At 44.0% G+C, this 16,779-nt stretch overlaps 1 protein-coding gene across 1 annotated transcript in view; it reads right to left on the minus strand.

Annotated features, from left to right (window-relative positions):
• LOC145359751 (ubiquitin-associated and SH3 domain-containing protein B-like) overlaps positions 1-15,510 on the minus strand; it is a 147,364-nt gene extending 131,854 nt beyond the window's left edge. The window contains exon 1 of the mRNA XM_080214510.1: positions 15,124-15,510. Coding sequence (XP_080070636.1) covers positions 15,124-15,251 — 128 coding nt within the window. The 5' untranslated portion in view covers positions 15,252-15,510. The remainder of the gene's footprint in view (positions 1-15,123) is intronic.
• Positions 15,511-16,779: the final 1,269 nt, after the last annotated feature.

Below are 16,779 nucleotides of genomic sequence, written 5' to 3' on the forward strand. Positions count from 1 at the left end.
ACAGACACGGGGAGAACGTGCAGACTCCATACAGAGAGTGACCTAAGCCAGAAGTCGAACCCGGGTCCCTGGCGCTGTGAGGCAGCAGTGCTAACCACTGTGCCACCCGATTTATTTTTCCAAGAGAGGACAGAGATGTTGATAAGAAAGAATCTTCCAGAAGACCCATGGAGATTACTGGTATCCCAAAACCTATCTTGGTGTAACTGAATAAAAAACCTTGGGTGGCATAATGATGCACTTTCACAGACTTCACCAAATACCAAAAGCATTTATTATTAATAAAACTGCAGCCTTACAGCTGCACCTTGCTCCATAAATATCTCCTGACTAAGAGGACTCCGCTTCTGGGCTGATTACTCACTCAGAATTCTAGTTCATCACCCAGGCAAGGTGACCCTTTGCTGCTGTGATTTGATTTGATTTATTATTGTCACATGTATTGGTGTACAGTGAAAAATATTGTTCCTTGCGTGCAATACAGACAAAGCATACCATTCATAGAGAAGGAACCGAGAGAGTGCAGAATGTAGTGTTAGTCATAACTAGGCTATAGAGAAAGATCAACTTAACATAAAGCAAGTCCATTCAGAAGTCTGACAGCAGCAGGGAAGAAGCTGTTCTTGAGTCGGTTGGTACGTGACCTCAGACTTTTGTATCTTTTTCCTGACGGAAGAAGGTGAAAGAGAGAATGTCCGAGTGCGTGGAGTCCTTAATTACGTGGCTGCTTTGCTGAGGCAACAGGAAGTGTAGACAGAATCAATGGATGGGAGGCTGGTTTGCCTGATCTACTGGGCTACATTCACAACCTTTTGTGGTTTCTTGAGGTCTTGGGCAGAACAGGAGCCCATACCAAGCTGTTGCCCTTAAAGGGATAATCACCACAGGTGGGTGGGTCCAATGAACACACTGTGGTGATGTTGTCACTTTAAGGGTTTAATAAGAGGTCAGTATCAGCGTTAGCTCCCAGCTTGTGTCTCAAGTCAATGTGTATTTATTTACAGCAGGCATGCCAGGAATTCAGCAGCACAGAAACAGGGAGGAGAGGAGTGGGGGAGTGGTGGGGAATGGACTCTGTGAAGTCTGGTGCACAATACAAACAGGATGCACAACTTAGAGTCTGAAACCAGCTCAATAGAGTTCAAGGAAGTTGGACCGTCGATGCTGTTCCTGAATTCGCAAGATGGCAGGGGAGGGGGGGCAGGAACGGAAAAGCGTAACTCACTGGGATCACATTCTAAATGTCATGTTTGCAGCAAGTACAAAAGACCAACAAAATAGAAATAATTTGAGCTCGAGTCTTAAACACTTTTTGCACATTATTATCCTTGAATCCTGAAATTACTCTGAACAATTTGCATATGTACAGCACCTTACATCGCAAGGTGCTGCAAAACAAAACTAATTATATTTTGTATCTTTCATTTAAAGAAACATCCCAAAGGGCTTCACAGGAACATTCCCGAACAAAAATCTCCAGCTGCCTTTCCCCAGCAACTCTCCGAGTGGCCATTCTTCATGTGAAAACTGAGTTTGAGAGTTTCAGCAGATTGTCCCACTGTAGGGAGTGCATGAAATCTATCCTTGTCCCCCACACATGGGGAGGCGATGGCAAAAGGGTATTATCACTAGAATATTAATCCAGAAACTCAGCTACTGTTCTGGGAACCCAGATTCAAATCCCACAATGGCAGATGGTGGAATTTGAATTCAATAAACAAAAAATCTGGGATTAAGAATCTACTGATGACCATGAAACCATTATCGATTGTCAGGAAAATATCAACTGGTTCATTAACGTCCTTTAGGGAAGGAAATCTGCTGTCCTTATCTGGCCTGGCCTACATGTGATTCCATAACCCCGCAACGTGGTTGACTCTCAACTGTCCTCCGAGGACAACTAGGGATGGGCAATAAATGCTGGCCAGCCAGCGACACCCATTTCCCAAGAATGGATAAAAAATAAAATGGCAAAAACTTGCATTTCTATCACGCCTTTAATGTAGCCAAATGTCCACAGCCATTTTACAGTGTCATGTTTTGAGTGATTCAAGCAAATGTGAACGTGCCACAGGATATATTTGGTTAGTCAACCAAATACTTGATTTGAGGAGATAGGTACAAATAAGCGATTTAAACCAAGACAGCTTCAAAACATCAATCCACCGAACACCACATACAGAACATAAAACCTCCTGCAGCCAGAGAAACACACAAAGTGCCACACTAGAACAGATGTGGAGGGCAAAAGAGTGGCTGGTGTCATGCCCAGTACAGATATGAAGATATTATAAATTTCAAAGCTTTATTTTAGACCCACAAAAAAATTGAAGGTAGCCTTAGCAAACCATTTGACTTCTTTGGCAATTGAACTGTTACGACAGCAGAATCTGCAATCCATACCTGTCAAATATAAACCCAGAGAGAAGCAACCTCAGCCACGTGAGATTCACACATCTCGCTGTTGGCCAAAGAATGGCCAAAATCGACAGACAATGGGGTTTGCGTTCAATTCACCTCCATGCTTCAGAGACTACAGACATCAAAACTCCATCTGTGGTAGACAAATGGTCCGATGCTCACATCATCCTCTTCAAATGTGAAACCACCATCATCCAAAGAACGTGGGTGTTTCAAAGTGTGAAAAGCTACAACACAAAGTGTGTCAGTCCAACACACCGCCTTTTGTAGATGGAGGACTTTGGACTTGCCACAGATCACATGGTTAAGGCCGCCATGTTGATTAGCTGTTCTATTTAAAAAACAACAACAGCAGCAATTATGATCAGGAAAATACCATGACATGAACCATCTGAAACAGCACTGTAACAGCAGTGGCATAGTGGTATTGTCACTGGTAATCTAGAGACCCAGGGTCATGTTCTGGGGACCCAGGTTCGAATCCCACCACAGCGGATGGTGAAATTTGAACTTAATAAAAATCTGGAATTAAAAGTCTAATGATGACCCTGAAACTATTGCCAATTATTGTAAAAACCCTTTTGGTTCGCTAATGTCCTTTAGGGAAGGAAATCTGCTGTCCTTACCTGGTCTGGCCTACACGTGACTACAGATCGACAGCAATGCAGTTGACTCTCAACTACCCTCTGAAATGGCCCAGTGAGCCACTCAGTTCAAGGGCAATAAATGCTGGCCCAGCCAGCAACACCCACATCCCATGGATGATGTTTTTTAAAAAACAGTTACAAGACAACCACACAGCCAAGATAAAATGGGAGAAAGATCCTCTCTTAACTTGTTACATCTTCAGGTTCACCTGAGAGCTGACCTCCCGGCAATTCAACTACAAGAAACATCATGGCTTACATAGAATTTTCTGCCTTACAAGACTGCCACTCCAGCTAAAGCATCAATTCATCTAAGAAACTATATGCCTGCTACAAAAGAGAATTAAATAATTACTTGTAATCATACATATTGCTCCTTCCCACTTCATCCGTATCCATTTTTTGTGTGGGAGAGACACGCAGGACATGTAAAAAACAAATCATGTTTATTTTTAGTCCACAAAAAAAAAACCTGCTGTTGGAAGCATTTATATAGGGACAAATCACTATGAGTAGGAAAACACAGTAACCTCACACCAAAACACTTTGATCACCATCAATTAGAACATGGACTACGTCCGTGACACTGGCAAACACTGGAGATGAGGTGAGATTAAGCAGCTTTGTTCTTACCCATACAATACCTATTCTGGAGCTGAAAGTTTGTGATACCAGCAAATTGAAAAAGCAAACAGGCTCGTAATCACCTAATGGATGATGCAATGATGATGAGTTAAACCTTTTAATCCCATCTTCAATAATTTAACAAATATACAAAAGCCTTCAAAGAAAATGAAAAATAAGTTTTTTTAAAGATACCCCTATGATGCATCTCTAGGTTTTGCTAATAGTGACATTGTGGACAGAGCTCTAGATTAGCAATGCCATTTGCAGCACGCAGTCTTTATTCTCTACGTATGGCATGAATTTATACATTTCATAAACATTTTCATTAAATGAATGACGATTTGTATCTCTCCTGCAGACAAGGCAGGAAAGACTTCTGCAGCTGTGCTTAAACATCATCCAAACAAAATCTTCAACTATTTCTAAATCCTCCTCCAAATTTGAATAATGTGGTTCTTAAAAACAAACACATTTTAATTTGTAAAAATATTCACATAAGCAATAGATTCCGTTTTGCTTGTGGGCAATAATCTCTCACTCTTGTCTTATATGTGGACATCTTTAGTCCTTCTGAATAAATAGTTCCCCTATCTGCTTTCTTGGTGTTTAATTTTTACATTTCTCTTCCTCGTTGGTCGTTACTTGTTCTGAATACAAAATTTCAAGAGATCTGCAGTGACCTGCACGTGACGCCTGAAGCAGCGACAGAACATTTACTTGACGTTTTTTTTTTACAGTCCACAAGGAAGACTTGCATTTCTATAGCGCCGCTCGTAACATTAGTATTTGTGTTAATTCAAGCAATATGGCAGCCAATTCGCACACAGCAAAACAGCAATGTGATCTGGTCAAATCTTTATAATGACAGCTTGAAATTCTTTTCTAAAAAACAGACAGGATCTTGGTTAAACATCAGATCCAAAAATAAATCTGCATCTCACCCACTGCAGCATTCCTCCAGGATTGCATCAAATTCTAAACTTGAATTTCATGCTGAGGTTTCTGGAATCGAACTTAAACCCACAATCTTTAAATTTAAGCTTTATTTATTGATGTCACAAGTAGGCTTACATTAACACTGCAATGAAGTTACTGTGAAAATCCCCCGAGTCGCCTGTTTGGGTACACTGAAGGAGAATTTAACATGGCCAATGCACCTAACCTGCACACCGTGTGAGGCAAATGTGCGACCAAGCCACAGCTAACATCTGAAACTGCTACACAGCGAAATGTCCATGTTGCCAAAGTAACAAATGTATCAACTTACTGCACATTAAACAATTGAGAAGTGTTGCTGAGTTAATGCCACAATTCAGAAACTTTCACCTTCCCAAGGAATGGGTGTTGGACAGTCAGAGGTAACTCACTCAAAGTATGAAGAAAAAATGAAGAGATTGAAAATAATGTGCAGGAGATTCTGCAAACGCACAGGCCTTTCAGCAGTTTTGATTTTAGATGGATATTCAACATCAGAAGCATGCCTGATTCTGACAAGTTATCTGAACACAAACGTGAATGCATCTTTATTCATCACAACAAGAGCTTGTATTTTCATAATGCCTTTAACGTACTAAAATATCCTAAGGTAGAATCCCTACAGTGCAGAAGGAGGCTATTCGGCCCATTGAGTCTGTATCAACCACAATTCCACATAGTCCCTATTCCCATAACCCCACTAATCCCCATGATACTAGGGTCAATTCAGTATGGCCAATCAACCAAACCCATACATCCCTGGAGTGTGAGAGGAATGATGTGGAGATGCCGGCGTTGGACTGGGGTAAACACAGTAAAAAGTCTGACAACACCAGGTTTAAATCCAACCGATTTATTTGATAGTTGATATTTGATATTTATAGTTGATATTTGATATTTATTTCACCGGACGAAGGGACTAACCCAAAAGAACATAAGAAATAGGAGCAGGAGTAGGCCATCTGGCCCTTCGAGCCTGCCCCGCCATTCAATAAGATCATGGCTGATCTGTCGTGGCTCAGTTCCACTTTCCCGCCCTCTCCCCATAACCCTTAATCCCCTCTCTCATCAAAAACCCATCAACCCGCGTCTTAAAAATATTTAGCGAGGCAGCCTCCACCACTTCAACGGGCAGAGAATTCCAGAGATTCACCACCCTTTGAGTGAAGAACTTCTTCCTCAACTCCGTTCTAAACCACCCCCCCTTTATCTTGAGGCTGTGCCCCCTAGTCCTACTGTCCTTTCTGAGCGGGAAGAGTCTCTCCACCTCTATCCTATCCATCCCATTCATCATCTTATACGTCTCAATGAGATCTCCCCTCATTCTTCTAAACTCTAACGAGTACAAGCCTAGTTTATTCAGCCTCTCCTCATAGCTCAACCCCCTCAACTCCGGTATCAGCCTAGTAAACCTCCTCTGCACTCCCTCCAAGGCCAAAATATCCTTGAGTAAGTACGGCGCCCAAAACTGCACACAGTACTCCAGCTGCGGCCTCACCAATGCCCTATACAGCTGCAGCAAGACCTCCCTACTTTTATATTCAATCCCCCTCGCTATGAAGGCCAGCATCCCATTCGCCTTCCTGACCACCTGCTGCACCTGCAAGCTGGGTTTTTGCGACTCATGCACAAGGACCCCGAGGTCCCTCTGCACCGTCGCCTGCTGCAGTTTTTCTCCACGTAAGTAATAATCCTTCCTACCATTCTTCCTACCAAAGTGGACCACCTCGCACTTGCCAACATTAAATTCCATTTGCCAGTTCCTGGCCCATTCGCCCAGCCTATCTAGATCCTTCTGTAGACTCTCACCACCCTCCGCACAATTTGCCGTTCCGCCAATCTTGGTGTCATCAGCAAATTTCGACACCATACACTCGGTTCCCTCCTCCAGATCATCTATATAAATGGTAAATAGCTGAGGCCCCAGCACTGACCCCTGAAAGCTAGTGAGTGTACTATCAAATAAATCGGTTGGACTTAAACCTGGTGTTGTCAGACTTTTTACTGTGTGGGAGGAAACTAGAGCGCACGGAGGAAACCCACACAGACACAGGGAGAACATGCAAACTCCACACAGACAGTGACCAGAGGCCAGAATTGAACCTGGGTCCCTGGTGCTGTGAGGAGGCAATGCTAACCACTATGCCACCATGTTCCACACCTGTGTTATCAGACAATCCCAAGGCAGCTGAAGGCACAGTCGTGGGCAGCACGTGGCACAGTGGATGACACCGCTGCCTCACAGTGCCAGGGACCCGGGTTTGATTCCCAGCTTGGGTCACTGTCTGTGCAGAGTTTGCACATTCTCCCCGTGTCTGTGTGGGTTTCCTCCAGTTTCCCCCCACTGCCTGAAAGGTGTGCTGGTTAGGTGCATTGGCCATGCTAAATTTTCTCTCAATGTACCCGAGCAGATGCCGGAGTGTGGCAACTAGGGGATTTTCACAGCAACTACATTGCAGCATTAACGTAAGCCTTACTTGTAACTAATAAACTTTAACTCAGGGATATGCAAAACTGGGAGAATGCAGAGATCCTTGGGGGTTGTTGGAGGTTAGAGATAGGAAGGGGCAAAGCCATGGAAAATCTGAAAACATGAGAAACTTTAAAATTGCAGATATTCGATGACACATTTCCTTTTTTATTTAAGACCGTAAAACAATTTCTGCTTTACCATTACTGGGAAACAACAGTCTAGGACAGTTAAATGCATTTTCTAATTCTTCCCAAATATCTTCCATTCAACATGCTGAAACTTCCTATCTAGAAGCCAAGATATGAGTGTTACCATGGAACAGTTTGTATTATATATTGTCTGTTAAATAACAAATTCCCATTCAATAGAAGCTATTTTCAGATGCATCTTTATTGTAAATCCCTTGTTATTCAACTATGCCCTCATTATCGAGAGCAACAATTCATTTCATAAAAGTTTCAGTTAGTTCAACACAAACTCTTCCATTTCCAAGCTGACTTTTTTTTTGGATTAAACAAATATTTTCAATTCTGTTGTTTTGCTGTTGGAAAGCACAGCTGATGTCAGAGCAATGGAAACAGGATTTCCATCATCCAGGGACTGCCTCACCTTCATATCGCTTTGTACTGCTCCAAAACTGTACCCCTCGTTCTAAACAACTTCTGCAGCAGCTTTCACATATTGGCGCAGACACCCCAACAACTACAAACACAAAAGTTGTTATTCTCTGTCCCTTGGGAGCAGGCAGCATGAGAAAGAAACAGCTAGAGGGAGCAGGAAGGCCAAACTTACTATACGTAGAGTGTTGTTCGGCTGGCCAGCTGAATGCAGAATCCCTGCAGTGCAGAAGGAGGCCATTTGGCCCATTGAGCCTGCACCCACAATAATCCCACCCAGGCTCTATTCCCCTAGCCCTGTGCGTTTACCCTGCTAATATCCCTGATACTAAAGGGGCAAAGTAACATGGCCAATCCACCTAACCCGCACATCTTTGGACTGCGGGAGGAAGCCAGAGCACCCGGAGGAAACCCACACAGAGAAGGGGAGAACATGCAAACTCCACACAGTGACCCAAGATCAGAATCGAACCAGGGTCCCTGGTGCTGTGTGACGACAACGCTAACCACTGTGCTGTCCACAAAGTTTTTAACAGCCTCAAATGTTGAAAAGAAATTAGTCTATTTACTTGTCACAAGTAGGCTTACATTAACACTGCAATGAAGTTACTGTGAAAATTTCCTAGTTGCCACACCCTGGTGCCTGTTCGGGTACACTGAAGGGAGAATTTAGCACGGCCAATGCACCCTAACCAGCATATCTTTCAGACTGTGGAAGGAAACCGGAGCACCCGGAGGAAACCCATGCAGACGCAGGGAGAACATGCAGACTCCGCACAGACAGTGACCCAAGCCGGGAATCGAACCCGGGTCCTTGGCGCTGTGAGACAGCAGTGTTAACCACCGCGCCGCCCTGATCCATAAATGATCCCAGCAATTGATTCAATGGCAACAACCTGGACTTTCAATGCTGCAGATTGCGAGAAGTAAGCTAAAGTAAAGAGGACTCACTGGAAACTAAGAACAGGAGGAGACTCTACAGCTACTTGAGACTATTCCACTATTTAAGAGAACTGAACTTTGAACTAAATACCGTAACCACCTTTGTTCCCATATACCCTCATATCATTCTGCTATTCCAAACCATTCCTCCAATCAATTAGAACTGATCTCTGTATTGTATCCTTAACCAATAAAAAAAGGATCAAGTTCAGATAAAAAACAAAATACTGCAGATGTCAGAATCTGAAATAAAAACAGAAAATGCTGGAAAATCTCAGTAGGTCTGGCAGCGTCTGTGGAGAGAGAGAGAAGAGCCAACGTTTCAAGTCTGGATGACCCTTCGTCAGAGCTGAAACAAGGAAAATTGGACAAGATTTATACTGTGAGAGTGAGAGGGGGTGGGGGGGGCTGTATTGATAGGAACGGCACAGGTAAAAATACAAAGGGAATGTAAATGGTGATGATAAAGGCTGAGAATGGTACTAAAAGCATCCATTAAGAAAGAAATCGGAATGTGTAAATGGCAGAACAAAGGTGCGGAATATAGGAATGTGGTAGTGACTCCTAGTGGGATGAGGGAGAGAAACAAGATGTCTGAAGTGGAAAATAAAAAAAAAATGTAAAATAATAAAAATGGTTGAATTTCAGCCTCAGTATGTCAACTGACCCAACATCCTCGGTCTTGGGGGTTTGTGGGGGAAATTTCTAGAACGTGTATGTTAAAAACTTCTTCCCAACTTCATTTCCAAACGGACTAGCTCTAATCTTAAAATTGTGTCCCCCATGTCCTGGTCTGCCTACCACAGGGGAGTTTCTCTGCACCTCCCCTACTCAATCTCGATCATGTTAAACATTGCAATTAAACACCACTTCAATCTTCAAAACCAGGAAAAAAATACCAGCCTACCCAACACAACTTGGCTTCAGTTTCACCCTTTTACTGAAATCACACAATCTTACAGCACTGAAGGAGGCAATTTGGTCCATCTCTTCTGTGCTGGTAAAATGACTGAACTAACCAATTAGTCCCAAGCTCCAGTTTTTTCTTCTACAAATTAGTTCTCTTCAAGCACATGTCCAATTGCCTTTGGAAATCTACGGAATTTGATTCCAACACGCCTTGAGATAGTACATACTAGACCCAGTGCGTGAAAATAATTCTCACTTTCCCTCCAGTTATTTTGCCAAACTTTTAAAACCTTTGCCCGGTATCATTCTGGTGAACCTGTTGCAACCATTCCCACTCCAGTGTAGCCTTCCTAAGGGACAAGGCCCGACACTGAGCACAGCACTCTGAATGCCATCTGTACCGAGGTTCGATACAAGAGGCATAGCTTCCTCTAGCCCCACAGAGAATAAAAGCTTACGTTGCATTAACCTTTCCGGTTGCTGTTTTTGTTCAAATACTAATGAATATCATTGAATTCAGATCTGAATTCAAACTGACTGGAGGACAGTAAACTTAGACAAAATAAATTTAGGAGAACAATGAGGGAGGAGGGGGGCATATTCCCCTCAAGTAAAGATCCCAAACATCATATGGAATTATATAAAACACAGGAGAAGGCCATTCAGCCCATTGTTCCATGGAACAGATAAATCTGCTGTTCATTTCCATCACTCTGACTTCATGTTCAGTTTTATTCCAGTATTTGGATTTCTCCCTCTTCATTCCCAGAATCACCACTGGTATTTTTTTTTGCGCTGGTTAATTTATCAGGTTGGTTTCAGGCCCGCAGCATCGATGCCATTCACACTGAGAGTCAGGTACGGCTGACATTTCTTTGCTGCAATTAATCTGCAGTCGAATGCCAGAAAGTTCTACTGCTGCCGCACGTATTAAAGAATATTAACGCTTTCATGAAGATACATCAGTGGTGCCACTGGAATGTCTGCGGTTCTATGAAACATAAACCATCTTATTCACAAAAAAAAAACACACAACAACACAGTTATAGATTTCACTCCATTAACCTTGGGCTGTCACCTGGTGACGAGCATTGTGAACTGGATAGTGCCAGGGAGAATGAAGCACAGGAGACAGGAGCAGTTTAAAAAGATGCATTAACAATATCACAGAAGGACAGCACTGGTTTAATCTTTCCGAGAGAGTTTTAGTACTGGTGAGTTAAACGAGATTAAAAACACACACATATCAAAAAGGTTTCCCATGTCTGGACTGCATTTAACAACCTCAAAACATTCCACGGACCGGATCTTGACACGGTTATAATGCAGGAAACACAACGGCCAATTTGTACACAGCAAGCTTCCACAAATAAAACCAGAAAAAAAATCGAATCGCTTAAAATCAAATGATGTCAGTTGAAAAATAAATATATCATAAGATGTAGCAGTAGAATTAGGCCATTCAGCCCATCAAGTCTACTCTGCCATGTGATCGTGGCTGATAACTTTCTGAAACCCATTCTCCCGCCTTTCCCTGTAACCTTTGATCCCCTTACCAATCAAGAACCTATCTATCTCTGTCATCAATACACTCAGCGTCCCAGCCTCCATAGCCTTCTACGGCAATTAATTCCACCTTCTGGCTGAAGAGATTCCTTCTCACAGTTGTAAAGAATCATCCTTTTACTCTGAAGCTGTGCTCTCGGCTCCTAGTCTCTCCCACTAATGGGAGCGTCTTCCCCATGTCTATCCAGGCCTTTCAGTATTTTTTCCCATTAGTGTTACAGAGGTCTTTGAGGTTCACCTGAGGAAGTAGACAGCACCTTAATTGAAAGTTGCATCCAAAACTTGGCTCCTCCAGCAGTGCAGCACTCCTTCAGTACTGCACTGAGAGCATCAGGCCGGATTTTGGGCCCAAGCCTCTGGAGTGAGACCTAAAGCCAGAACCATCCGAGTCAGGAGGCCCATGAAGGCGCAGCCAGCATAAAAGTGCGGCCTGTGCTGATGATATTGCCTAGATTGGCAAGGTGGCGAGAGGGAAAGCAAACTCCTTTTCTTTACCATAGAATGTACAGCACAGACTGAGGCCACTCAGTCCATCGTATCCATGCCAGCTTCTGCAAGAACAACTCAGCTAGTCCCATTCCCCTGAAATGTTTCCTCTTTGGATAATTTTCCCTTTTCCTTTTGAAAGCCATGATCGAATCTGCCTCCAGCACACACTCAGATCCCCCCTTCACCTTCTCCAATCCTTGGAACCATTCTCGTGAATCTTTTCTGCACTCTCTCACATCCTCCCTAAAGCGTGGTTCCCAAAGTTGGACACAGTACTCCAGTCCATGCTGGACGAGTGATTGATAAAGGTTTATCTTGTTTTTGTAGGCCATGCCTCTATTTATAAAGCTCAGGACGTTGCCACCTTCAACACGGTGCCTCTGCTCCTGCACTCCTTTTAGAATTAGATCTCTAAATTATACGTCTCCACATTCTTCTCCCAAATTGAATCACTCCACACTTCTCTACATTAGATTTTATCTGCCACATGTCCATCCAGACCACCTGCCTGTCTAAAGTCAATAAATATCCTCCCAAGTTTCATGTCATCAGCAGATTTTGAAATTGTGTCCTGTGCACTGAAGCTGATGTCATTAATATAAATCAATAACAGCACCGGTCTTAATAGTGTCCCTGGGGAACGCCACTATATAACATCCTCCAGTCCGGAAAACAAACCTCCACCACTGCTCTCAGTTTCTTGTCGCTCAGCCAATTTCACTCACATACTGTCACTGTCCCTTTTATTCAATAGGCTTCAAATTTTGCTTATAAGCCTTTTCTGTGGCATGTTATCAAATGCCATTTGGAAGTCTATGTACACCACATCAACCCAATTGCCCTTACCAACCCTCTCCATAACCTCAACAAAAATAATTGAATCAAAAATTCATGGAATCCCTACAGTGCAGAAGGAGGCCATTTGGCCTATCGAGTTTGCACAATCCCACCCTCTTATCCCCATATTTACCCCACTAACCTGCACATCCTGGGACACTAAGGGGCAATTCAGCATGGCCAATAAGCCTAACCCGCACATCTTTAGGCTGTGGGAAGAAACCAGAACAGCCAGAGGAAACCCACGCAGTCACAGGGAGAACGTGCAAACTCCACACAGACCCAAGGCCAGAATTGAACCCAGGACCCTGGAGCTGTGAAGCAGCAGTGCTAACCACCATGCTCCTCCCTCCATTTCTCCCAGTGTCTACTTGACTGAGATCAGGAGCTCATTGTATGGGACAGTAACCTTTACACTGAGGCTAATGAGAGTGAGGAGTCAGCTTAGCACTAAATCAGTAAGATACCGCCCCAGTCCATTGGGCTTCAGGCCTCCTGTTAAGATGCAGGATACACCAGTGGACAAAATAATAAAGCAAACACACACATTAAAATGGAGAGGTGACTGTCCTAGGATTACTAAATCTAGAAAGTTTGATTATAGAATCCCTACAGTGCAGGAGGCGGCCGCCATTTGGCCCATTGAGTCTATACCAACTACAATCCCATCCAAGCCCTATTCCCGTAACCCCACATATTTCCCCTGATACTAGGGTCAATTTAGCAGTCTACCTTTGGACTGTGGGAGGAAACCGGAGCACCCGGAAGAAACCCACGCAGATACAGGGAGAATGTGCAAACTCCATGCAGACAGCGACCCAAGGCCAGAATTGAACCCGGGTCCCTGTGAGGCAGCAGCTCTGACCACTGTGCCACCCTGCTGCCCAGAGCAGGCAAGAACTATTTCCTATTAGAACAGTAACTGCACTTTCTTTTTTTAAAAAAATGATTCAACAGCTATGAAACTCCTGAAGTCAGGCAGGGTGCCATATAAATGCAAGTGTGTCATAGATAAGGACATTTAAATGTTGTTTTCTAACAAGTAACTGGATGCGAACGCAGAATGCAAACTCAAACATGACTAACATCACAGGACAGAAGCAGAATTTAATTTGATAAAATCTTACAGGCTGGCAGGAGGCCATTTGGCCCATTGAGCCTGTGCTAACTCGGAAAGAACTATCCAATTAATCCCACTACTCTGCAATATTCTTTTTTTTTCCTTTTTAATTATTAATCCAACTCTCTTCTGAGAATTCCTGTTAAATCTGCTTCCGCCGCCCTTTCAGGCAATACCTTCCAGATCACAAGTCAGTGTTCTTTCATCTTCCTCGCTGCTTCTTTTGCCAAATGGTTTGAACACTATGATGAGTGAGCAGGCTGCCAGTGGAATTTAAACATTATTTATTTACTATGCCTCAGAATTTAGGATCAGGGTTGTAATTGAGCAAAAAAAAAAGTTTACCATTTTGAGGACAATTCTTAAAGGTAGCACTGCAGAAACTCCAGGGAGGGGGGTGCTGGGGTTAGACAGAATTCTGCAAGCAGAATTTAAACAGAAGTATTATCTAAAACACTGTAGGAAGTATTACTGCAAGATGTCAGTGCTGTTCTGTAAGCCCCAAATCATTTTAAAAAAAGTCAAGTAGCCAAAAGGCAAAATGTTTTGGTTAGAAAATCCTGGGGGGGGGGAAGGATTTTTGCCGCATTCATCTTTTTAAAAGCGGTTTGGAAGGGAGGAGGGAGCAGAGAGAGGGAGGAATCGGTTTCCATTCATGCTTTTGGTAAACAGGACAATATCATCTTCATAACTGGGCCGAATGCAGGCAGCTCATTAGAATAAAGGGGAAAGATTCTCTGCAAACCGTCGATCTGAAACGTTAACTCTCCCTCTCTCTGTCCACAGACACTGTTGAGAGCAGGAAATGCTGGAAAAGCTCATTTCCAGAATCCGCAGTATTTATGCTTTCCCCACAGCTCACTGAGACCCGGGCAAAATTCCTGGTGTTAGTAAAACCAGCAGCGTTCTGGGTGGGAGGGAGAGGGGGAAAGGGGGAGAGGGGGGGGAATAAAACCCAGACCGCCGCCCCCAGTGAAACTAACAGGCTGTACACAGCCCCCGGGAGCGGAATTTCTCCCGTTCCCTCTGGGTGAACCACACTGAAACTGCAACGTAACCAACCACTGCATCCAGCTCCAGAAACAACCCGGGACAATTACTCACCTTCCAGACAGCAGGCCCTAGATTTCAGTGTTATTATTGTGTGTGTGTGAGAGAGGGGGCTGGTGGAAAGGGGCCCCGTTTAAATCTCAAGTTAATTTTTTTCCTCAATTCCACATACGGAGGAGGGGGGGGGTGGATTCAGTGAGACCCCCAAACGTTAACCCTGGAATTTCCCTGCCCCCTCCCCGAGGCGTTTTCAGCCTATTCCCTATTTTGTCCATGTTTTAAAATAGGCCATGTGACAACTCCCTTCCCAACAATGTAGCAAGATCAGAGAAACGTTATATCGAATGGAAACCCTATCGGCACAGCGCCATTTAGATACAGTAACAAAAAAATTGTAACAAAGAAGCAAGAGAGAGAGCAATAAATCCAACAGGAACTCATCCAACTTACGCCCGGGGTTTGGGGAATCCCATTGATAAGAAGACCTCCAGAGTTGACCCATGTTTGACGGTCCCAGGTCGGTTCTGCCGGTTCTTTCTAGGGATAACTTTGGTGTAAAGCTCTTCTTTAGTAGCCATGCTGTGTGTGAGATTAAATAGCCATTCCAGGGGAAAAAACACAGTCCTCGCATCTATAGCATAAAGAGAGAGAGAGTCTTTCACACAAGAACAGCCCAAGAACGTAAAGGCTCGACTTCCTGGTACATGTACAGGGGTCTAAAGACACCCGGGCAACATTCACTTCAGCCACACGTCGGTCGGAAGTCTAACCACCACCTCCTTAAAAAAAATTACACAAGAGCTCGCATGGAGAGGAACATTTCTAACCCACTGCTACTGTATCATTCGGCTCTGTAAATGACTAATTTATGAATGGGTTGGGGAATAGTATAATCATCTTCCCGCCCCTCTCCCTTATATGGAGCTCCCAGCCCACGTTGCCAGACCTGGAATTAATTCTTCAGGAAAAGTTCAGGGGCATTAATTAATCATCAGTTCCATAGTCGGCTAATAATTCATTCCAGTCAATCTATTTTCCAGTCAAATCTTTCGATTCTATATTCTGGGAGGGTTTAAGAGTGTGATTCTGTGTAATAACAAATAGCCCCCTCCTAGGGGCCATTCGGCCCTTTGAATCCACACTGACCACATTTACCCTAACCAGTCCCCCCTGACACTAAGGGGCAATTCAGCATAGCCAATCCACCAAACCCCACATTTTTGGACAGTGGGAAGAAACCGGAGCACCCAGAGGAAACCCACCCAAACAGAGAGAGAATGTGCAAACTCCACACAGTCACCCAAGCTGGGAATCGAACTCAGGTCCCTGTGAGGCAGCAGTGCTAACCACTGGGCCACCGTGTATATACATACTCTTTTCAATGTATTTGGGGCTGAGTTGGGAGGAGTTGCTTGAAGTGGGTTTGCCCCTGTGGGTGAAATCTCTCTCTCTGCACACAATCCAGCGTCTACCCTCTCAGGGGAGATGTCATTACCCCAGCACGATCTGCAAAAGAGCAAGGTCGAGGTTTCTGATGCCCCTGGCCCTGAATTATCTGTTAGCAGCACCTGGAGACAGTTTGTGGGAGCTTACTGTGCACAAATTGGCTGATGGATTCCTCACATTGCTACAGTTTTGCAGCTGCTTACATTTTTATTCTTCGTGAGGTAGGGGTGTCACTGACTAGCTCAGCATTTATTACCCATCCCAAACTGCCTTTGAGAAGGTGGTGGTGAGCTGCCTTCCTGAATCGCTGCAGTCCACGTGGTGTAGGTGCATCCACCGTGCTGTTAGGGAAGGAATTTGAGAATTTTGATGGACTGACAGTAAAGGAACAGTGATATATTTCCAAATCGGGGCAGTGTGTGACCTGGAGGGAAAAGTAGCTGTGGTGATGTTCCCGTATGTTTGCTGTTCTTGACATTCTAGATGGTAGAGGTCACAGGTTTAGGAGGTTCTACTGAAGGAGCCATGGAGAGTTACTGCAGTGCATCTTGTAGATGGTGCACACTGCTGCCACTGTGTGTTGGTGTTGGAGGGAGTGAATGGGGTGCCAATCAAACAACTGCTTTGACTGTTGTTGATCTTTTTCAGTGTTGTTGGAGC

The sequence above is a fragment of the Carcharhinus amblyrhynchos genome, chromosome 29, assembly GCF_965287045.1.
Source record: "Carcharhinus amblyrhynchos chromosome 29, sCarAmb.v2.hapA, whole genome shotgun sequence".
NCBI lineage: Eukaryota > Metazoa > Chordata > Chondrichthyes > Carcharhiniformes > Carcharhinidae > Carcharhinus > Carcharhinus amblyrhynchos.